We start from the raw sequence: 26,209 nt of genomic DNA on the forward strand, positions 1-26,209 counted from the left end.
AATTTTTTTCATATTAAATTATGTCAATACTTAAATATATTCATCCCAATTTGTTTCACATAAAGACCAATAAAAATTGTAAAGATGTTTTATTGGCTGCTTCAAATACTACAGGTTATTGCATTATTCGTACTCCCAAATGAGAACAACGTCTCGTGATTGGTTGAATTTCTATGGTTTAAGATTTTGCAGCCAATAACAACGTTTTGGTGTAGACATGATTTTGAACTGACAAATTCAAAAAGACTTATCCAAATTCTTACCATGTCAACCTCAAAACTTAAAAGCAGCAAGCTTTTTTTTATTTGTGTTAAACTAAATTTGTCAACAGGAGAGAAAAATTAAAGATATTAAAAAATTCTTTATTTTTTCGATTTCACATTAATTGATTAGTACTATAACAGTTTCCCCATCTCCCGCTAAATTTTCAATTGATTATATCTCAAAAACAAAGACACGGACCTTCGATGTTTCTGCTTTTTGAGTTCCGTTATTTATATTCTATCAATTTATAAGAGTCTTTTAAAACGCTTGTTATTTTGAAAAAGAAGAGCGAACACCCTTAATCAAACTTTAGTTTAGTTTTTACATCATGTTCAATAAGTTAATTCCATTTGGTGTAAGTAATACAGTAGAAGAGACTAAGGGACAACCATTTGATTTTCTGGAGGGGAGGGCTAGGACTATTTTGAAAATGAACATCATGGTCAGAACTGGAAATAAATGATCCTGCCCACGACAAGCTGAAAATGAATATTCAACAACACTAAATGCAGGATAAAATTGTATACAAAAGTGACAATAAATAAGTATGTATATCACCAGATGAAAATAATCAATTATCAACACGCAAAAAAGCATCCTACCCCCAAAATATCAAATGGCCGACCCACTAGTGTGTGCTGTAACAATCAGAGGATATTGTATTAACAATAAAAAATCTTTTTTTTTCATTGATCGAAAGAGAAACATACTGTCTCAAATACATTATGTAGTCAAATATGCTACCAATTAGTTACTAAAGAATTGAAATATGTAGATAGAGAAATTGATAAAAAAAAATGAAAGCAACACGTTATTAATTGCATACGTCCGCAGCGCTTTTCTGGATTTACCTTCATCAGGAACGCTCAAAGCCGAATATTTGAAAGCCAAGGAAGTATAAGAACCGAAATAATTGAAGAGCTGAATGACCAAAAAGGACTTACAAAAAAGCAAAATTCATTTAAGGTCAACTTTGCCTGAGAGAGTTGACACACAAGTTTCTTTATAATTTAAAAAATTGTAAACGGACAATTTTAAAAAGGGTTGTTATAAATCATGGCAGTACCAAAGTACTGACTACTGAGCAGATGATACCCTCGGAGTCGATAGTCCGCCAGCAGAGGTATCGACCAAGTGCTGTAAAAAATGAAAACAACACGTTATAAATTTCATGCGTCCGAAGATCCTTTGAATTGTTTCAAATTTTGACAGTAAGTTTTGCTCATTGTTGACGGCAGCATATTGTGACCTATAGATGCTAGCATCTATGTCATTTGGACTCTGGTTGATTGTTGTCACATTGACAATTAAAATCATACTACTTCTCCTTATTTTTATATAACAGACAACAGTAAACCAGCCAAACTAAATTTTTCCATAACTAAGTTTAACTTGCCATGAACATTAGAAATAGGTTCATTGGTTCTATCGCCATACAAATCTTCATAAATAACTTTTTGTGGATTATATGTTTGTACTCTATTCAACCATCTGTTATGTTTGTGTCTGGTATTTATAAATCTATCTTTGAACTGGACTTTGACCTTGGCAGTATCCTCTACAACCCATATATATGATGTATCTGCTGAGGCAGTGGGACAGTAAGTTGGATTTCCCTGTTTGTCTACAACGGACTCGTCATCAAACAAGAACAAATTTCGACCTGTCATATAATTTCCAGCTTTGTCTACTGCAGTCATATGAATAGAATACATCCCTGGCTCTGTCATAGTAATGGTTGCCTAGAAAAAAAAAGAAAATTTTTAAATAGTTCAAGTTAAAAAACATAACCTTGATTAGTTGTATATATATATATAATATATAATAAGCAAGTCTAAAAGGGTACAGCATCACAAAAAAAAGTAAAATCATGAACAAATGTTAAATATTTCGGATAACTACTATCCTTCATCAATAAGATGTCAAATGATTCTTATCTTGACATGTGGTAGTCAAACTGAAATAATGATCTTGATCGTTATACAAATTATCATGAATCAATACGCTGGTAAATGTTTTCAATATTGATGTTTGGGAGGAGGAATAAATTCCTTAAAACTGTAAGAGTCCTGAACTGAAGCCTGAGTTACAGGAAACAAGTGATGGTAGGGACTCATTCTATGTTTTTTCATTAATGCCCTCTGGAGAAACTGTCCTTAAATTTCTTATCCAAAAACTTTCCCGAGGAAGTCTGTTAGCCCTTGACCAACTCTCGTTGTGGTCTATGATAGTGATGGTAAGGTTTTTGAGATCAGCTATATATAAGTGGTCCGATAGTTTCGTACCAATTAGTATTGTAAAAATTATTGACACTGACGAAGGCTATTTGTTAAGCCGAAATATTTGTCAACACGATTTTCTAACATCATCTTCGTATATTACCATCTTATATAAGTACTGTTGCGCAAATCTTTAGATATATTTGTGTATGTGTCTGTGTGTGTGTGTACACACAGACAAAATTACCGTTTGCATAATGATTATTAGTGAATTACAACAGACTCTGTGGGGAAAGGATAGGCGAAAGATACTAAAGGGATATCCAATCTCATAAGTCGAAAACAAACTGACGAAAAACAACAAAAGGACAAACAACTGTACACAAAACAAAACATAGAAAACTCAAGACTGAGCAACACTAACCCCATAAAAAACTGGGGTTGATCGCAGGTGCTCCGTGACGCTAAGCAGATCCTGCTTCACATGTAGCTACCGTCGTGTTGCTCATGTATGTACAAACAAAGTGATAAGTCTAATTCGGTAGGTAACATTCGAGGAAAAGAGGATAGGATTGTGGTTACGACAATTGGAACATTTCTGTCGTCATCTGTAAAACAGATATACCATAACGGCCAACTAACTCGCGTCTGTGAAATTTTCGAATGGGTGATTTCAACTTTACTACCTTGAACTTTTAACTTACTGGTAAGTAGCAACCCTCTAGCAAAGAAATCATGATAGGAAATGCAAGCTCTGGAATATCTTATTAACATGGAGATTAATATTCCATGCACAGGCGCTGATGGAATATTGCCATACATAGAAATGGAAAGTTCATAATTGAAAAGCTGAAATCATCTCTTTTGTCGTAAACATTTGTTCTCAACCGAATTTCATTGTGGATTTCTAGATGTAAGTCAAGATATAAAGCAGACTTAAATGTATCTGACACTGTATCCTTCATATAAAGTTCGATGGGATAGATGCGTTCGACATAGTCATCAATTTTGAATTTTTATTGAGAGGACATCATCTATGTAGCGGAACGTGAAGTTCATAGATAATGCTAGATTCTTTTTATTCTTCCTAGGAAGCTCTTGTATGAATTCAGTCTCATATAAATAAAGGAACCATATATCAGACTTAACGTTTTTATATAGATTAGACCGTTGGTTTTCCCGTTTGAATGGTTTTACACTAGTAATTTTTTGGGGCCCTTTATAGCTTACTGTTCGGTGTGAGCCAAGGCTCCGTGTTGAAGACCGTACTGTGACCTATAATGGTTTACTTTGATAAATTTTGACTTGGATGGAGAGTTGTCTCATTGGCACTCATACCACATCTTCTTATATCTATTTACAAAAACTTTTAATCACTTGAAAAGTGTTTACTAAATATTACAAATATAGTAATTGACATACTGACCACAGACAATATTTAAAGGTCAGCTTCAGATTGTCCAAGTATTTCTGAAACAATTTCCTAGTACATCAATGCAAAATATGCGGTAAACCAATTTTCCCTTTACAAATTCTTCTCCTTTTACAAAGGATTTTAAATTGACGTTACGTTCATGTGGATAAAGATACCAAAATTATAAGAGTGACTTACAGATGATTCTGCTACTGAAACGTTTGCATTAGTTTGTTTTTTGTCATTGCCATCAACCAACTCCAAACCGTCTTGAAGTTCAAACAGATCATATTCATAATGATCTAGTCCAGATAAGGCGTCTGACCATCCGTCCCATGTAAATGTTATGCTTGGCTGAAATACATATACAGATTGACAAATTATCCAAATTTACAGAATTTTTGCGATGGTTTTATTATTGAAAAACTTGCAACAGGGTAGGTTTTGCAAAAATAGAAACGTGCAGTATTTAAAATTTTAAATATAATAGGCAAAAACTTGTGAATAAGTCAAAACACTTAGTTAATTAAAGAACAACAATGCCAAGAGTAATCCAATGTTATTGATTATTTGACATTTTTTGTAGATTCTTTTTATTACAACATGATAATATTTATTCATAAAATCTTGCTTGTTACAAATCTCACCAAGAGTCCAAGCTTCTCTTGATTTACCCTGATCCACTCCACTGATTATCCAGGAAAGTGTCCTATACGAAGACTAGTTATTGCTAAAAAATTTTGAAAAATTTGGAGGGAGACGATTTTTGTAGATCCTTAATTGTTGACCATGTTTGCTGTTTACAGTTTCTCTCTATTTATTATAGTTTTCGAAATAATAGGCAGAAACAATTTAAAGTTGGCCAAACATCCTCATGTAAGGGCAATAACTCCTATAAGGAATCATCCTATGTTTTTCGTCATTTTGGCATTTTGCTGATCTTTTATTGGTGAACATTGTTGTTGTTTAGAGTTTCTGCATATTTATCATAAGTTTCAAGATGAAAACAGAAATTCGAAAACTAGTCAAAAAAACTCATTTAAGGGCAATAACTCCTATAAGGAGCCATGCAATGTTTTCCGTTATATAAACATGTTTGTAGATCTAGATCTTGTATTGCTGATCATTTTTGCTGTTTACAGTTTCTACCTTTCTATTGAATTTTTCTAATTAATAGGCAAAAACTCAAAAAGAAGTCAAAATCTTCATTTTCTTTGATTCAAAATGGCAATTACTCCTATAAGGAGTTATCTGAATTTTTTTGAAACGGAGAGTAGGAAGATCTTGACATTTTGAGCATTTTTGTACTGTCAGATTGACTCTATTTATAATGATTTTTTTTCAAATATTCGACAATCAATGCAAGTTATTCTTATATTATATTCTTAGCCATGACAGCCATGTTTGTTAACTGAAGGGATTTAAAACACAATTTCTTTACAATGCCTAATGATCATTCATCTTAGTTTGAAAATGGTTTAGTTGTTTCAGAGAAGATCTTTTAAAAGAATGTTTACGATGGAGGACTAAGACGACGACGACATGCAAAATGATGGCAATACCTCACATGGTCATTACATACAACATAAATATTGGTAAAAATGGCAAAAATGTGGCTGAACAATTTTTCTCTATATCTATACTGTAAAACGTAGAGTTGTTTTCACAAGGTTTATAATCTGACCGATTGATTTCACGGTCAATGAAATCACTTCATTACCTGTTATTTAGCTTGTTGGTAAATTTTTTGACTTGATTGATACCTTTAAATTAATTGACTGAAAAGTTACGTAATTGTTTTTTTTTTGTTTTTTTTGTACATGTTATACGCTGCATAATCTTATTTTAACAATTTAGTGTTGAAAATTCTTTGAACTCAAACAGATCATACATTGATATATTTTTAAGCAACTATACAAGATCTATACAACAGCTTACATTATTGGTAATATCTGTACCAACATCTACAAATGATGAACAAGATGTTCCTGAAGTCACTGAACAATGAAAAGGATCAACTAAATCCCAGTGATACTCAAATTCTCTTGTAGCTGTCTGACCATTATAATAATAAGTATTGATGACACCGTCATGATAACTCTGTTCTCGATTAGCAACTTTAACATACCCTCCATTAGTAGATGAGAATTCAGCTATCACCCTGTAATGTTACGTGTTGTATAATAAAAGAAATTACTTTATTTGTAATTTGTCGTTAAGGTCATACATACGTACAAAAAAACTAAATATTGATCAATATGAATAATAAAATTAAGATGAATATCAGTTGAAAACTGTCAGATGGACATGTACAGCTAACAATAATTCTTTGGACCAAATATAGTTGTTCTATTCTCATACTCACTTTAAAAAGATCACCCGATTTAATAAATGTAATGATCAATGGACCAAGAATATGGGGTCAAATATTTATCTAATTTCAACTATAGATGCCATGAAAATAAAGTTAAGGACAGACGAACCTATCAGATGTAATACAATGGGTTGGGACAGATCATTCATTGAAAGGGTCTTATAAAGTCCTTTTATCGGTGAAATACGCAAAAATGAAAATATGTTTTTTTGTGCTCTGGATACTTTCTATTATCATAAAAAAAATTCTGTCCAAGTTTCATAAAATTCTGAGAAGGTTTGTCAAAATTATTGATGAATTCAAAAACTTTAACCACAGACTGAACCTAAAATTGACACTGCCCACGCCGATGCTACCGACAACGACGACGGAATGGTGTATCGCTATGACTCGCTTCAGCGACAAAATGTCGCAGGCCAAACGAAAATAAACCAGACAAAGTACAAGATGACTGCCTACATTTTTGAGTTTTTCTTACTATTCATGGGTTACCAATTTTCGTGGATGTCGTGACAAATGGCTCAAAAGATAACTTCCAAAAACAAATTTATGCAACAGTATCAGTGTATCAATAGCTGATGTAACATTGTCATTTGACCTCAAAATCAAAAGGGTGTTTGTCAAAAACAAATTTTATATTAGAAGTTGGACGTATGGTTTCAAAAACAACATTAAAATTGAAAAGGTTCACCGATTACAGATTATTAATAGCTGTTGTGACTTCGACTTTTGAATCATTAGCTCTCAAAACCAATAGAAGTCTTTCCCATCCAATAGGTCATTATCAAACCAATACAAAAAAGGAGATATGGTATGATTGCCAATTTGACAACTATCCACCAAAGTTCAAATGAAGTGAATGTAAGCAATTAAAGGCAACAATACGGCCTTCAACAATGAGAAAAACTCATACCATATAGTCAGCTATAAAAGGCCCCGACATGAAAAATCTGAAACAATTCAATTGAGAAAAAAAAACTAACGGCCTAAATTATAACAATATATATACATGGTAGACATGAACAAACGACAACCACTGAACCACTCCTGATTTTGGACAGGCACATAAAGAATGCGGCGGGGTTCAACATGTTTGTGAACGCTCAACTCTCCCCCTAACACAGGATAGTGGTGTTACAGCACAACAGAAGAACTATAAACATCAGTTGAAAAGGGCTCATCTTTGGTTTGATCTGGATATAAGGTTCCCTAGATAACATCTGGGAACAAACATTTTGCCAAAAGTTCAGTATTTCAACAGCTGCTGTCTTTGACCCATTAGCCCTCAAAGCCAATAGAAGTCTTTCCCACTCAATGAGTCATTAACAAACCAAGTTTGGTTCATGATACACACTTTGTCCCAAGATAACATCTTGAAACAAACATTTTGGCAAATGTTCAGTCTTTCAATAGATGCTGTGACCTTTATTTTTGACCTATCAACCTCAAATCATAAACATCTTTCTCAACTCATGAGCATTATCCAACTAAGTTCGTTAAAACTTGGATAGTTTTTTTTTCTGGAAATCAAAAGAATAATTTTCGATAAGACCCCAATATGCCCTTATTTCTAGATTTAATCTTAAATTTGGATTTATCGGTGACTATCTCAATGAATCATAGCTAAAGCAATTAATATCAATAAAAATCGGTCACTTTGATAACAATTTACTTATTTGCGATCTTTCAATGGCGTCACAAAGATTGTTTTTAAATGCAATTAAATCAAAACCAGTCAATTTCTCATGTTTTAAGGATCAGAAATATGTAATGCATGCGTCGAGTAAAATAAGTATTTAAACATTTTGTTTGTTATAACATATTTCCTATCGGACTCAGTGGCGGATCCAGAACTTTTCATAAAGGGGGGGGGGGGGCGCTGACTGACCTAAGGGGGGCCCCGCTCCAGTCATGCTTCAGTGATTCCCTATATAATCAACCAAATTTTTCCCACGAAAGGGGGGGCCCTGGCCCCCAAGGCCTCCCCCCTAGATCCGCCTATGGGACTACAATGTCTGGTTTGTAAAAGTCTGCGCTTTATGTTTCCAATGCCTTTATGTGGGTACAATTCTGACAATTTTGTCACCTTTTACAAAAATCTCTAAGTTTTGCCTATTCGGAATATCAATGTCAACGTTTTAAAGAAAATCTCGACAAAATTGTTCTTTTTCTCTTTCCTACATTTATATCCATCAACTTGAAACACTTCTTACTTCGAAACAATGGACTTTAAATTTTGGGGCAAAAAAGGCCCTTTCCAAAACGTATTCCTTTTGCCCATATTTTAGTAAATTTATAGCTGCTTTGATTCCACAATCAGTAAAGTGCTTCCTCTTCTAATTAGAAAGCCAAGTTTGGTTAAGATAATCTTCATTTCTAAATAGAGTATAATACCAAGAAATTAAAATGTTGATAGCAAGGTACCTGGACAGCATTTATGATATTATATGGATTAATTATCGCTTGCTTAACCTCCAGCGGCAATTCGTCCATGCATATTCCGGACGTCATCATATTATTAGGAGAGTCGCAAATAGGCTACAAAATGGAAAATTAGTCATTATAGGTCATTCGGATATTTAGATAAGAGATACAAACTTGTCATCATGTTCAAATCCAGTCCAAGAATTCAGGCTGGACTCACAAAGTTTATCATCAACTGGTTGGCTTTTATCCATTCCTGGACAGGTTGAGGCTTTTACAGATTTCAAAGTAGAACCTGTAAATATTTAAATGTATATACTAATATATCATATGGAAAACATTATTATATTTCCAACAAACCTTAAAAGAGACCGTTAAGTATTGATTAAATGGGTCACCATTTTCTGTATTTAAGCTTTTTCAGTTTTCAAATTTTGATATGGTAACTTTGATATTTACTGTTTGCATCTTTGATCGAATACATCTTTTAATTATTTTCTATATACATTGTTTTCTGCTGTAATTACCCCAGAAAATTTGATAAATTCTAATAGGCATACTTTTAATTTACAAACCTTTATAATAAGAAAGAGTGACTTTTTCCTCAATAACACCAACTCTAAAACCTCGGACATAATGTTTTGCTGGATCTCTATTGTCAGCTGGTTGTAAATACTTGGCATGTATCTCTAATGTAATCTTTGTATAGGCCACAAAGTTTGTCCAGATTATTGGGTGGTTATCCAGTTTCCAGTTTGGATCATTTCTTAAAACATTAAATCCACTAGTGTCCGAAAATTCACAAAAATTATATAATATGTCTGGTGAATCATTAACTGAAATACAAATTGAAAACAAATTGCAAATTGTTGATTTTTGATATTCTACCATATCGACCTTGTCATCATCACCTGAATCACATATAAGCTTGTGGTGCAGGATGAGGGCTCATGAAGGTCGAAGTTCCCCAATAGTTCCCATATTAGCTTGTGGTGTAAGATGATAGCTCATTTGGTTCAAAGTTTCCAAACAGTTCCAAACTTAGGTCCTTGAATATTATAATATCAATGTCAGTTTTTCTTTTAGTTTTATTGTTCTTGACTTTGTTAGTTGAACTTTTTCCGCTGTCATTATACTTGACTTTGTCAAAACGAGCATCTTCCGTGTTTGACATTGTTATTAGAAACGGTTATGAAATCATTGCGAGCAGGGCAAAATATCTAGATATTTGCCTTCGACAGAAATATGGATAGATCATGTCTGTGGTTATCACATACGCAAAACATATATGCACTAATAAATATATTTATTTATAATAATTTGCAAACATATTTTGGCACACGTAGCATTCTTATTAAGATGATATAGTTGACTATTGCACAAATCCGATCATGAATAAGATAGATGCCGTATTCAGCAGTGGCTCCGGAACGGAGTGGTGATTTGGATAGCCATGATCTTCAGACGTAGACCAAGGACTATACACATTGAAGGATGAGATAACGGGATTTCATATTCAATTTAATAGATATCATATTAGAAAAAGAGTAGCATAATAAAGATTGATTTTGACCAATTTTTTTTCAATTGCTGATCATTACGAATAATCAAGTTTCTAGATGGCAAATAGTGCACACTTAGTAAAAGATGCCCATCCAGTAGATGCAGATGATCCAACTATATTTGGCGTTCATTCAATTGCCAATTTTTACTTCCCCATTTCCATCTAGTTGTCTCACACTTTGTTTGCTACCCTTGAAAAACAAAGAATACTGTTTTCTGTTTCTTTTTTAACAAAGCAACGATCTTGTGTATAAAGCCTTTTTGCGCCTTTTCCAAGTCGGGAACCTCTAGCCTTTGTTAGTCTTGTATGGTTTTTTTTTATTTTGGTTCATTTATATATTTCAGAGTTTAGTGTGACGTCCATTTTCGCTAAACTAGTATACATTATTGTTCAGAGGCCAACTGAAACCCGCCTCCGGGTGCGGGATTTTCTCGCTGTGTGGAAGACCCATTGGTGGCCTTGGGCTGTTTTCTGCTCTTTTGTCGAGTTGTTGTCTCTTTGACGCATTCCCCGTTTCCGTTCTCAATTTTATTTAATAAAAAATAATCTTAAATGTTAGTGTCGTCGCAAATAATTTTCAATTTTTACCGAATACAATCCCTTGTTTTATTAAAAACTGCAATGTACGTACGCAGTTAATGAAACCAGGTCTAAGTCCAGTTACATCTACTGAAATGTTATATGGATATGTTTTCAAGCAATTAACACGATAACAGAATCGTCTTGAATAGAGTTGGACACGTTTGGGCGTTTTAAATACTGGACATTTTTTGATAGTAAAACGACACGTTTCAGCGTTCAAAACTATCTCGACTTGTTTGAGCACAAAATGATGTCAACTAGACATGATTGGGTGAATTAGACACGTTTGTGAGTAATACCTGTATACCTTACACTAACTTTTATTCATACTTCAATATCTTCAAATTTGTCTGTCTGAGAAGTAGAACATGTGAATAATCAATTCACTTAATAATCATCATTATAAGACAAAATTAGATAAAAAATGATTATAACAAAAATACTAAACTCAAAGGCGAATTCAAAGAGGACAAGTTTATAAAAACTGACAAAATCAAACAATATCAATAAACGGAACAACTGAAAAACAACTGCCATATTCCTGACTTGGTACAGACATTATCCAAAAAAATGGCGAGTTAAACCTGGTTTTATAGCTATCTTAACCTCCCACTATTGCATAAATCCTATCATGAATAAGATAAATTAGTCCAGGTTCTTATTAGTGCAATGAGATCAAAAATGTAAAATAAAAGAAGAATATGTATGAGGACACGAATGACCCCGCTCAAGCTTTGCAACGGAAATGGGACGGACAGACAGACGGACGGAAAGACTGACAGTCAAGCGTAACACTTAATGACCTCGTCGCATATGGCGGGGGAATAAAAAACAGGGATGTGTAACTACCACTCATAAGAACAAAATGTCGACATGTAAAAAATCCTTGGAACCTTTTCGTGTAATTTTCACTCATAGCATTGTTTTATCACGAGAATGCAGATTCACAGACAGGTGAAGCCTTTTGCTACCCCTCTCCTCAAAATACGCTTGATGATAATAATAAAAATTAACTGCTTTATTCATGACTTTGTACTGGCTTTCTAAGAAAGGGGAAGAATATACCAAGTTTTTAGTTTTCTTGTTTTCTTGTTTTACATTTGTCATTTCGAAACCTTTTATAGCTTACTATGCGATATGGGTTTTGCTCATTGTTGAAGGCCGTATGGTGACCTATAGTTGTTAAGTTAAATGTCATTTCGTCTCGTGTGGAGAATTGTCTCATTGGCAATCATATATATAGTCCGTTTGACTTCTATATATTTGCAGAAAAAAATTCTTAAAAATATCATATGTAAGTACTATGACTATTAATTTCATAATTTTTTATCTTTACTTTAAAAAGTTGCCCATTAGGTCTCTACGCTAATTTTATTTTTTGAGTTAATAAATACTGAAGGACGCCTCCGGGTGCTGGAATTTCTCGCTGCATTGAAGACCTGTTGGTGACCTTCTGCTGTTGTCTGTTCTATGGTCGGGTTGTTGTCTCTTTGACACATTCCCCATTTTCATTCTCAATTTTATTAATATAGATATGATACAATGAAACAGACCTTTAAAGCAACTGTATTTTTTTTTTTTTATTGGAAAGCTGTTAGACTTTTTATACTTATTCTATCAAGTATTTACTACAATAAAAAATAAATTACCATAGAGACCTAAGGGGTAACTTTTTTAATTATTGACCTCAAATTATGAAATTAATAGTCAGAGTTCGTATATATCATATATTAACATACATCAAGAAAAAAATATTGATCTGAAAAATTGGATTTTTAAGAATTTTTCTGCAAAATATATAGAAATCAAACGGACTCTTGTACTTTTTTTAAATACAACTTCAACGTGTTGTTTTAAATCATTCATTCAATTATATTTCAGAAAATGAAAAAGAGTAGTAGTGTATATTTTTCGAGTTTCTGTTGAACATTAGCAAGCCAAATGTTTATTCAAAATATTATAAAAATCTGTGTTACGATACTCATGATTATGACCAATTTACTGTTATTTGACTAATTAGGTCTTTCCACTTTTCTGTGGAAAGACCTATTGGTTTTCTTCTGATTATTAGGTCTTTCCACTTTTCTGAGGAAAGACCTATTGGTTTTCTTCTGATTATTATTTTTTTTTCGGCCGCCAAATGGTCCGAGTACACAGTTATTTCGTAGTGCATTTCTTTTAGACAATAAATGGAAATAAAAAAAATCCCACCTGCGCTTTCTCAATAATATTTTTACAGTGTGTTGTACTACTTTTGGGACAAATTATATCAAAATTATAGAAAACTTTATCGGCTCTAACTCAAAATATGGATAATTTTATGTTAAGGGGGTCTTGAAATCTTTTGATAGCTTCCGAAATGCTAATTTTTAACCTTTTCCAGCTGGACCAAATCACTACTTTATTTTAAAATTCATGAATCAAATTTTTTTACAGTGTAATTTTATCCCCCTACTTGCTATTTGAGGCATAAAACATGAAGAAATAAATTTGGAAGGGGTATCAAAAAAATTGGCAAGTAACACACTGTCCACACTAGGGACTATATTCGTGGACAACGAAAATCAAAGGACGATAACTGTGTACTCGGACCAAATTTTGTTCTTGCGATAAATTTTTGTTTTGCAAGATGTCGCTTAGATGTTTCGTATATGATATCGAACAGTTTATGCGCCTTTGAAATTGACCCTGCTTAACCAAATACTTTTCTTTGTAGGAGTTATCTCCCCGAACACTGTTTTCTTGGGTGTGCATCTCCTCCGTAACCGTAAAAGAAAGCGACAAATTCATTTTACCAAATTGCTCGTTATATCCTCAGGATGTTTTGTCCAATTTTGACAGAAGCGATACGTAAACTCCATATGAGAGTTATTTCCCCTTCTGTATTTGACATAAGGGATATATAAATGTATAGCATGAATGGTAAGTGATAGAGACCTAAGGTATATTGATTTGAGTTCCTTGGTTCATTTAAATGAAATTGAGACCAAGGTCAAAGGTCAAGGTCATATTCTTAATTTTGACTTTTCCTTGTTATTTGATCTCCTCTGTCACTTTTAAAATTACAAATTAAAGAACTAGTGCAAAATGTTTGCTTAATTGTGATTAAGATATGATACATTTGGTCTGAAACAATCCAATGATATCTTAAAGGAGTTATTGTCCCTGAAATGATTTAATTTAAGGTTAATTGATTATTACTCCAACTTGGTACATGATAAAGCCATAGGGTCTTTTGCAAACTGTTGGTTGACATATGACCTTGAAAAAAGTAAAAACCGGAAGTGACCTTGAGGGAACCGAAAGTAGTATTTTTTGCACTTATTTCATGGAAAAGTACCTAGAAACCATATATTTTTTGAATGATCATATGTTAACCTATCATTTGAGACCGGAAGTGACATTTTATATACCGGAAGTAGCATATTATCTTCCTTATTACAGGCATAAGTATATACAAACTATAAATTTTTGGAACCAGTGTGAATAAAGCTATCATATGAGACCGGAAGTGACATTTTCTAAACCGGAAGTTGGCAATTATCTCCCTTATTTCAGGCAAAAGTTTATAGAAACCATTTATTTATTGAATCAGTATGAAGAAATCTACACTTTGACGCTATTCATAACTTTGAGTAAACCAGAAGTAGCTTCCTATCAATTATTTAGGAAATTGATGTGGAAAGACCTTCAATTGTTCTTTGAACAATTGGTTTTTAATTTTAATAGGTTTTATTGCATCCTTCCATTGAAATGAAAATACAAAAATCATTAGATGTATGTTTGCTTAAAATAATAAGCTCGTTTGTTTAAATAAGATTAAACGTACGCCAATGCTCCAATCCACAATACGGAATAATTTGCATGGCTGAAATAGTTACTGTGTTCACAAATACAACATGTCATTTGGCTGAAATTTGTGTAGATAAAATGGTTACTCACAGTTTAAACAAATATAACTTCTCCGACCCCCCCCCCCTTTTCCCCTCACAAAAAAGGAAAACTACACAATTGAAATGAATACTTACTGTTTTCACAATGGGTTCCTCCAAAGTTGGTTGCACATATACAATTACTAGCTAATTCATTAGTACATTCACCTGGGTAACATCGAGTACTATCTGCCCTCCATGAACATGCCTCTGTTAAGTTAAAAAAATATAATTATTTTAACATTGATACATCTAGCCAAGTTATAACTTTAATTAAATAATCAGTTTGTAGAAGTCTAAAGATGTGTCGCCAAACTAAGGAGATGTTATTTTCCCACCTGATTTATCCTATTATTCTTTTATCCAATTTTGTTTTTTAAAAAGCCCAATAAATATATGATGGAAGGTCGGTCCATTAAACAAACATATATTTAAAGATGGGTTGCTTACATTTAAAATTTATCTTATCGAAACACGCAGCATTGAAATTGTAATTATAAGCTTAAATTTATTGGCACATGTACATAATTTTCCCTTTGAGACAATAATGAATACAAATCCACACTCTCAATCAATAATTTACGGGTATGTTCAATTTAGTTTTCAAGCCAAATTAGGTGGATATATAATTTAAGTCGACTACTATCTGGTTTTGTGAATTTTTACGAGTTTGTTTACTTTTTTATTATTGTGATTTATGAAGGTCATAGTAGAAAAATGTAACTTGTCTAGAAAAGAAATAAAGCGTTATGGGCTATCTTGATCTGTAAATAAAGTGTGAGCTTTTGTACTATGTCATTATGGTCACAATTAAGGGACAAAACTCTACAATATCCCAGGTGTAAGGGACACAATGTCATAATGGTCACAATGGTCACGATATTCCCGGGCTTGTGTTTCCTATCATGATTTCCTTGATAGAGGATTGCTGCTCACAAGGAAGCTATTAAACCAAGAGTTCCAAATGGTGAAGTTGAAGTCATCCCTTCGTAAATTTTACGGACGCCATCACGAGTTGGTTGACCGTTATGGAATAACCGTTTCACAGATGATATCGGATATGTTCCTTATGTCGTAACTACAATACCCTTCCCTTTTCACGAATGTGACTTACCGAATTAGACTATTTACCGGATTTGTAATAACATAAGCAACACGACGGGTGCCACATGTGGAGCAGGATCTGCTTACCCTTCCGGAGCACCTGAGATCACCCCCAGTTTTTGGTGGGGTTCGTGTTGCTTAGTCTTTAGTTTTCTATGTTGTGTCATCTGTACTATTATTTGTCTGTTTGTCTTTTTATTTTTGGCCATGACGTTGTCAGTTTGTTTTCGATCTATGAGTTTGACTGTCCCTCTGGTATCTTTCGTCCCTCTTTTAAGGGACATAACTTTACAATATCCCAAGTGTAAAAAAAAACAACAAGTTTTAAATTTCCAGCGTCCGAAGCGCTTTTCTAGATTTACCTGAACATGTATAACAAAAATTACGGGATCTATATTCTTTTACTACAAATTAAGCAGGTAATTTCAATTAAATTGGTCTTACTCAACTATTTTTTTTGTTATTTGAGTACGCATATTTGAGACAATTCTGCATAAACGTTTATTTGCAATTTTATTCATGTTGATTTCAAAAGCGTCTGTACAATATCACATGTGAAATGATCACAATGTCATAATGGTCACAAGTAAGGGACATAATTCTACAATATCCTATGTGTAATGGACACAATGTCATCATGGTCAGAAGTCAGGGACATAACTGTACAATATCCCATGTGTAAGGGCCACGATGTCGAAATGGTATTAAGTAAGGGACATAACTCAACATATATCCATATGTCGAGCCTACATTTCTACTTACTCTGACATTGTGATCTATCTAGATGTTGAGTATAAGCTCTATAATAAGGTTCTGGTGTAAGCTCTCCTTCACACCATTCACATAATTGAGAAGAACCAGTGGTGCAAACTCTGTGGTTGCAATGGTCTATCTTCCCACATACTAAAACGAAAATTCAATTATATTAGGTTTTTTTATATTATTTTATAAAATAATTGTGAAATTTTCCAAATATCCAATAAAATAGTAAAAATGCTGTATTCAAATATCAAGCTGTGTATCCTGTTGATATTGATGATCTACATGTATTTGTGATTTATATAGTAAAAATCTGGTTTTAAAATCTTGACACATCTGACACAAATTATAATATGTAAAAAAGACATGATAGATGATGACATATAATATGCTGAGAGTTTACCTAATGTAAAGATATGCAAACAGATAATTTTTCTAAATGGAATATTAATCACTTAGGATAATAGTTTTTTCTTCATTATATAAAACATGTGTGAGTCTTCAAAGGAAGCAATGTGTCCCCTGCCATCACCAAATAATAACTGTGAATTAAAAAAAAATTGCCATATCTTTATCGTTACTAAAGAAAAAAGTGACCAGATAGGGTTCGTAACAATAGAAACTTTATATTTTGATATCATTATTTGTGTGCAGCTTTCCCTGAAGGGCCAATAATTGATTCCACATTCTCGTTCATTGTTGAACAATCGCATTAATACATGCACGCAAAATTTTGTGAATTTACAGTAAGCAAAAATAGGAATGACCATGTTTTGGTATGGGTAACCTAAAACATCACTCAGATTTAATATAAAAGAGCAGGTTCCTAATCTATGTCCTGTAGGAAAATCTGTACAAGTTTGGTTGAATTGTGTCACGCCTCCTTTAAGGAGAACATGCAGATGAATAATGTGTGAAAGGGACACCAACGGAAACTATCCCTCTGGGTCCTTGCAGCAAAGACAAGATATAATGTTTTAATAAATTTTATTCAACTGAATGTTACACTTGATAGTCATGGTTTGTTACAATAAATTGGCGTAAATCGGGTTTTTTTACGATTAGCGAAAATTGGAGACATGCAAATATTCCATATTAACGGGAATACAATTTGCCTTGCTAAAGCTTTATTAATCTTATTTTTTTTTAAATATTCTATAACATGACCATCTTTAATTTTCAACTACTTGTAACAAATACATATTAGATTCCATTAATGTAACTAATTATGCCAATATCTATATTTCTTCAAACAATTCAAATAGAGATTATTCATTTGGCTTTTACAATATCACACATATATCAACCCAAGACACACATTTAATCCCAAGAGCTAGAAGAGCTTGAGCTATTATATTGATTGAGAGCTGACGCGGTGTGTGATATTAATATCAACTTTATCATATACCTGAAATAGATGTTTATTCACATGACATAATACAGATCACGGTTTTGATAAAGCCTTTTTAACCATGACTGACATCCACGTCATCGCGGATGGCTGATACGGAACAATTTTCATTGATTGTATTACACATAAAAAATACTTGAATTCACTACTAAGTTTTAGCCCAAACTTACAACTTCTTGTCCAATTCAAATCGCTTGAATTTGCCTTCTCAGTTTCTTAGAACATACTCACCCATTCTCGTCCAATGGAAAATCAGTATTTTGCCTTCTACTTTTCATAGTAAATGACTTTCCATGCACTATAAAATGCTAAACATGAATGACTTTTCATTGCAGATATTAATTATGAAAGTGAACTCTTTAGAAACTGCACTAGCGAAGTGTACAATCCCCTGAGGCAATTTCCAAAGGAAAAGAGCAAACAAAAATCATGAGTACTTTTGTATGCCAGTCTAATTATTATAAATGAAAACAGGTGAATAGACCTATAAAAGCATTTAATGTTGATATTTCACTATCATATTTATGAACATAAAATAATGGTACATATATAGAACAATCAAAAAAGAGAATTGAAAAGGGGGCAAAGTTGTAGGTAAAATAATATTTAATCTAATTTGTATACGAAACCTTAAAATCAATGGGATTTTAAGTAACGACGAGTGTTAATTTAAAAAGCAAAGGATGTGTTTGAAAAAAAAACCAAATAAATTCATCAATAAAAAAAGTAAGCAACTGATGTTGAAACGATCGTACTTTTTTAAATTAATTGATAAAGTTTTGTCATTATAAAAAAGTATACAATTTTAGAAAAGCTGATTATTATAACACTGTGTGTTTTTAAGAATGAAGGAATTTTAGATAAATAAGTTTTAAATTGTACCTGAAGCAAAAGAAATCTCCATTTTTTAATAATTTATCCTTTTTGTTATCACAAAACTATCTCATTGCTATTTCATTCCATCTGTTGAAATGACAATTATGATTCAAATCCCTTTTTTTACTAACCATGTTAACACTTAAAAAGAGCTCATATTAAGGTTTGACGATTACAATAGGAAAGGATAATTTTGTAATATCATTGTCAGGCAATACTTGGTCATGTTTTATGAACATTTAAAACCTCGGGCTTTAAATATTCATAAAACATGCACAAGTGTTATCTAACCTATACATAGTTCATAGTTTTCCCGTGTATTAAGTAACTGTTATGCATGAATGATCACAAGGGTAGGAATTTATTATATCGTAATCAAGGTTCACAGGGAAATTTCACTCACATCAATTTCACGTGAATTTAAATTCATGTGAATTTCACCTCAAACGAGCTTATACGTAAAACTCACTTGAAATCAGTTCATGTTAGTTTCACGTGAATCTCATGCTACTTTAAAAATCTAAGGGTAGGCATTGAAAGGCATACAAAAAAATAGGTTAGGTAAAACTTCATTCAAAATCTTGTCTTTAAAAGATTTTATTGGTAATTTGTTTTCTGCATTCATTTCAATCGTTCATCATCAATTTCTTCATCTGTTGTCCGGGTGAAACGTTTCACATTTTTCCTAAATGCTGTGTTGTTTTTATAAAGGGACGTAACACAACTACTAACCGTGTATTAAATAAATCCTTGTCTTAAATATACAGGGTCTCCGCGCGTTCGCTTTTACCAATGATATTCCTAGAAATGTATAGGAGGTAAGACAAACTATGATATTAAGTGCTCGTAGCATAGCCCTCGCTGTAAATTTCATAGTATATACCTTTCCATATTCTAACCGTTATATACATTTAATAAATATACTCACTGCGACAGTATGGGCCATCACTATAATAACCAGTTTGACAGTTTGTACAAGTATCTGGTGATGTACATGATCCACCACTAGACCGAATTATACCTGCCCTAGTTTTCTGGTAATCATTTGAATAATATATGCTACATGCACCCATTAGGTTTGTCTTTGCATCACATATTGCTGTAAATACACGAAAATCCTAAAAGTACTTGAATTCAGACATTTAATGCTATAAATCAAAACACTGAAAAAAAGTGTGAAAACATAGTTTTTTACATTAGATCGGAAATAGACAATTAAGAATAAGGGGTAAAATAAGAGGTCACAAGTTGATTCTTGAAAAATATTCAGGAATAATAGATACATTTTAGAGAAATTATACATGCATGTATATTCAAAATGTTCAATTCACTAGTTATATTCGAGACAAAATATCAACATAATCTGAATAATGCAAAACATTTTCATCTATTATATTAACAACAACCAATTAGTATACGTCCAATTACATTCAGATAAAGAATATTGTCATTTCAGTAATAACCAAATTCAAATGAATACTAAACAACATTTCACAAAACAATATTACGACTAAATTTGATCATAAGTATACTGAATTGTTCAATACTTACGATCAATTGTAGTCGTAAGATGTTTTGTGAAAAGCAGGCAAGGAGTCCAAACTGTGTGCGACAGATCTCTTTGGTAACGAACCGATGTTGAGTGTCACAACAAAGTTGTTTCTTCTACAATGTTCTACAAAATTGATTCCTATGTGACAATAAATACACCTTCTGTCATGACTTGAAGATACATTATTTGTTGAAGTATTTATCTCTATCACATGTTTTAATAATAAAAAGATGAGGCCTTGAATTCTGAATCTTAAAAATTATTTAATCATATGTAATTTGTGAAATTCTTACTCTAGCCTAAAAATGTCTGCCTCAAGGCAATGTCAATGAAAGTATCCTAGTATATGTTTTTAAAAATCATTTAGGATGGTCTTAGGACGTGTCTAAGACATCTCTTATGATGTAAAACAAATCTATCGTAAGACATTCCTAACTACGATTGTCCTAGGACTAAACAACTAAACTAAACTGTCAATAAACTTTGTTAGAGGCTAATATCGTGCTGCAATTTAAGCTAAATGAACTAATTTTGTCCTTAGGTTCGCTCGATTTCATTACATGTATTGAATCAGCCTTAATTAGAAAAGAAGTCCACAATGTTTTTCTGATATCGAAATTCAAATGTTTTCCACATATTAATTATTGTTGTACCATTTGGTCAGGTGCAAAAAATATTGTTGATATTGATAAACTTTTAAACTTAAAAAAAGGGCAGCAAGAATTATTTCAAATGAGCGTAATAAATTGACATCGTCAAACATACTTTTTGGAGAGCTGCGATGAGTGCCCATTTCAGAACATTTTGTATATAGAAAAGTAATTTTAGTTCTTAAGGAACTTCAATAAACGCCTCTGGAATACTTAAATGTATCTAGATATGTGCATAAGGTTAGTTCTAGAACAACCAGTGAAAGTACTTGTTATATGCTTTCTGTTCCAAAAACTGAAACTTAAATACTATAAACGCTCGTTGATATCTGGACTATATAACAATATTCTTCTAGTTTGTCTACTTAATTAAAACAATGAAACACAATTGAACCTTTTTAAATAAGATTATATTGAAGAAAATTTTGTTTAATTCTAATAGCAGTATAATAGTCGAATAGTTGAAAATTTGTAAAAGTATTTGGTATTGTTATTATTATTGAATTCTGCTTGCCAAAGTAGATAAGAATTGGAAAATTTAATTCAGCATGCTTTGACATGTGGTTAGTATCCACACAAAGACATATTCTTCAAATACTGACTGAAGGCCATATATGCTGTTTTTATTTCGACTTAGGACATCGTAATTTTTAGGACTATCCTAAGACCATCATAAGACACGTATGTAGATATCCTAACTTTAAGACCAAAATTAGGACATATCTTATCTTAGTAGACTTTCGTTAACCTGGCTTAGGACTAGGACGTTTCTTAAGACCATCCTAAGACACGTCCTTGTCCTCAGACAGATTCGTTGACACGGCCCCTGGTTTCTTCATTGGCAGAAGAATAATTAGGTAGATGGACTAAATATAATTTGTTTAAGTACACGGAGATCCCCTGCAATCTTAAAGCTACTCTAAAAAATCGAAATCTTGTCTTTAAAAGATTTTATTGGCATTTTGTTTCCAAAGGGAGTAGGCCGAACTGCCTAAATATAAACACACACTGGCTACGGATATCGTGTCTTGTTTGTCCTGAGATTCAGTCAAGTATATCGCGTACCTCGGCAAGACCTACTAGCTGTTATCAATCCAAAGGCTGTATTTATTGCACTATCGTTTTTACTCAATTTATTGATGTGATGTATATTTTCTGGTATGCCGTAAAATGAGAAACAGTAAACTGAACGATTTCGTAAACTAGGTATTAAATATCACATGCACCGGTTTAATCTGGCTTGGATCTAACACAATACATCTTTATTTTTCTCACAATGACCCAAAAGCCATTTTAGAACCAGTGAATATATTTGATCTGTAAAAAGTAAAATAATAAAAATACCGAACTTCAAGGAAATTCAAAACGGGAAGTCCCTTGTCAAATGGCAAACTCAAAAACTCAAACACATCAAAAAAAAGTAAAATCACAAAAATACTGAACTCCGAGGAAAATTCAAAAGGAAAGTCCCTAATCAAACGGCAAAATCAAATGATAAAACACTTCAAACGAATGGACAACAACTGTCATATTCCTGACTTGGTACAGGCATTTTCAAATGTAGAAAATGGTAAACTGAACCTGGTTTTATAGCGCTAAATCTCTCACTTGTATGACAGTCGCATCAGATTCCATTATATTTACAACGATGCGTAAACAAAACAGACATAATAGGTAACATTGTCAAAATATGGGTACAGCAGTCATCACTGTGTCACAATCTCAAAACAAACAAACATTTAACAAAGAAGCACAAAAAGCATCTATCAAATTTAACAACCACATTCATTGCTTACTTATATATGTATTTTAAATCAACCCATAAAGAATTGACATATCTAAAGTCCTGTGACTGCATTCACATCTACTCTTAGTGTAGAGTCGCGTGTTTGACGCCAGAAAATGTAAACGTCACACAGGAAGGAATATAAAATAATTTTGTCGTTAAAAGTATTTTCAAATCTATAATTTCACATGGGTAATGGTGGTATACAGGGTTGAAAATCAAAAGTTTTTGTTAGAACTAATTTCTAAAAAAGAGCGAGATTTAAAATTATCTAGAAGTTCTTTAGAATTTTTAAGAATCCACATATGGTTAATACTAATACGCGAGTAAAATAATTTTGTCGTTCAAAGTATTTTCAAAATTATAATAGAACAATAATATAATGAATGGAAAACAACTGTCATATTCCTGACTTGGTTCAGGCATTTCCTTATGCAGAAAATGGTGGATTAAACCTGGTTTTATAGCTAGCTAAACCTCTCACTTGTATGACAGCCGCATAAAATTCCATTTATTGACAACAATGTGGTATATGTGACATTAAGTTACAAAATTTAGTGATGCGTAAATAGGAAAATTGGATAGAAAAAAAAAATCTATTTTCAATTTGAAATAGGGCCGATATTTCGCTGAAATCATAAGTGAAAACGAAACAGCTTAATGCACAATCATTTTCTGTTTCACTACGCCCGCAAACAAAGTCTGTAATATAACGGTTACTGGGTCATTTTAGGGGGACATTGATTTCAACTTACAATTCATTAAGATATTGTGTATGAGGAATGTTTCATCGAATTTTCAATATAAAATCATGCAAAAACTACTTAAACTCGATCCTGAAACAATAAAAGAATGAAAAAGCAATGAATAACTTGTCCACTCTATTTTAGGTAAAACAGGAATCACCCAACACAATGGAATAAACAACATACTACACCAACACAACATTCCTCTGATGATAAAAACCAAAGACTAACAACAACAAACAAAAATGGTCTTGATAGCCTGACTTTGTACTGGCACAAAATTCGTTGGGGCTAAAACGAGTTCTACAAAAAACAAACTTCTCATTTCCTTATCTGGACCATATTGTTGAACATTTTATATAGTTTTTGCACATGTTGCCATAAAATAATTAGTTTCATTTATTGAGCAGTAGTCTTTGATGAAAAATATTGTGTGATTTTAGTTTGGGTCGAAGCTGTGTGAGAGAAAATACTTTAAAACATGTTTTCGATTTATAATAAAAACGAAAAGACCTCTTTTTCTGAACCCAATCACACATTTAAGGAATTAACATGTGTAAAATAAAAATTAAAGTACTGGTAAATCATTGTAAATGAGAATAACTTTAATCAAGATCAAAGATAATATAACTTTCATAATTGGTATCAATACCTTCAAATTCCTTGACAATTCATTATATTTGACAGAAGAAATTTTTTTAGATTATCAGATAAAATGAGAACGTGATCTGCATTACTTAGGGATCACAATACTAGTATTCATTTTTTGTAGTACAATTAAAAGACAAGGTGAGCCGACCAACAACAAAACAATCAATAACCCTTTTTTGTTTTTTGATGATCAATAAATGCAATTAAAGTAGAGTCCAGTGAATTTGAACATAAGTATTGCTTGTTATTTCTTTTTAATAAAAATCATAATAGTAACTTCATATATTTTTGTGCGAATATTATATAATGAATGTTTTAGTATAAACCATTCGCATGATAGTTTTGTTTAATGCACAGATTATGTCATCTTATAATCAGGTGATCATTATTACATATGTATATACATGTAAGACCAGGACAATAAAAAAATTTAAAAAAACACCAATACTGGAAGTGTGTTTTTCCGGTTTGCCCATATTTAATTGCAGGTTTATAAAAACATAGGACGTTTTGTTGTTTTAACAAATATAGTTTATTTCTGAATTATAGTCATATTTTTACCTTTATTTTACCTGTAAAAATTTATAAAAAGATATTTTTTTCTACTATTTTCAAAATCAAGGGAAATGTGCAAAGATATCTTATAAATTTAACAGGAAAAGTATTGAATTTGACAAATATAAAAAAATACAAAATGTGTATTAGTTGACAATAATCGACTAAATTTAAATTGTTTGTACATTCTGAGAAAAAAATGTAAAAAGTGAAATAATGACAATAAAGAATAAAATAAGTGTCATTTAAAATTTCTTTTTATTTGTTCACCTTATTATTTTTTTTTTTTTTAATTTTAATAAATACTTTGTTCTGAAATTCATAATTGTATAAACCCCAATTAATTCAAATAAAGGCAACAGTAGTATACCGCTGTTAAATAGTCATAATTCGATTAAGCAAAAACAAATAATGGTAACAAACTAAAACCGAGGGTAACACATCAACTATAAGAGGAAAACAACGAACAACATAAACACTGAACTACAGCAAAAGCAAACGCCAACATACATAGAAATTGACTGTCTGATAACAACTGCCATATTCTTGACTTGGTACAGGACATTTTAAGAAAAAATGGTGGGTTGAACCTGGTTTTATGGCTAGCCAAACCTCCCGCTTATATGGCAATGTTAAAAATACCGCTAAAATGACAACACTACGTGACAGGAATACAGTACAAACAAACGCAAGAACACTCAGCACAGAAAAAATACATAAATAAATAATATAATAGTACATGTCAACATGTAAACCGCAGAATAACAACGGACACCTCCAATGAATTTACGACAGCACACCAGGACACCACAAACGAAATATAAACTGCGCGTCACATGAATGGATGAACGTCACAAAAAGTGACGTATTTTATGTGACGTTTATGTTATCACAGGTAAATTTCTAAAAATAAAGTAGATTTTTTTTATTTATAGACACGTACAAGAATATTAAACTGGGATTGAGTTTGTAATGGTGTTATTTTATGTATTTTGTAACCATGACAAGAATATCAAAATGGAATTGTGTTTGTAATGGTGTTATTATTTGTATTTTCAAACGAAGAAAATGTAAATGTAAACTGTTTAGTAGCAAAGCTTTACAAATGACACAATTTGAACAGTAATCTGCATCCAAGCTAGCATTTTCTTCTTTCAATTAATAAACATGAGTGCTAAGTTTTTAAACAATTTTTAAATTTCTTTCAAGCTGTTAATAATTTTTCACTCTTTCGTAAACTGAAAGACCCAGCACCACCAACAGCCTGGAAGGATGGAACAACAAAATTAAAAAAAGACTCCAACATGCTCATCCCAACACTAACAAGATCATTGAGTTACTCTTGA

General features: G+C 32.2%; 1 protein-coding gene across 1 annotated transcript in view; it reads right to left on the reverse strand.

Annotated features, from left to right (window-relative positions):
- Positions 1-26,209, reverse strand: part of LOC127715813 (uncharacterized) — a 114,993-nt gene that overhangs the window by 73,048 nt on the left and 15,736 nt on the right. The window contains exons 4-11 of the mRNA XM_052221950.1: positions 19,852-20,022; positions 16,640-16,780; positions 14,870-14,983; positions 9,271-9,531; positions 8,870-8,990; positions 5,836-6,058; positions 4,096-4,251; positions 1,661-2,006 (exon numbers count right to left, since the gene is read on the reverse strand). Of these exons, the coding sequence (XP_052077910.1) occupies positions 1,661-2,006; positions 4,096-4,251; positions 5,836-6,058; positions 8,870-8,990; positions 9,271-9,531; positions 14,870-14,983; positions 16,640-16,780; positions 19,852-20,022 (1,533 nt within the window). The remainder of the gene's footprint in view (positions 1-1,660; positions 2,007-4,095; positions 4,252-5,835; positions 6,059-8,869; positions 8,991-9,270; positions 9,532-14,869; positions 14,984-16,639; positions 16,781-19,851; positions 20,023-26,209) is intronic.

Source organism: Mytilus californianus, unplaced genomic scaffold (genome assembly GCF_021869535.1).
Source record: "Mytilus californianus isolate M0D057914Y unplaced genomic scaffold, xbMytCali1.0.p SCAF_9, whole genome shotgun sequence".
NCBI lineage: Eukaryota > Metazoa > Mollusca > Bivalvia > Mytilida > Mytilidae > Mytilus > Mytilus californianus.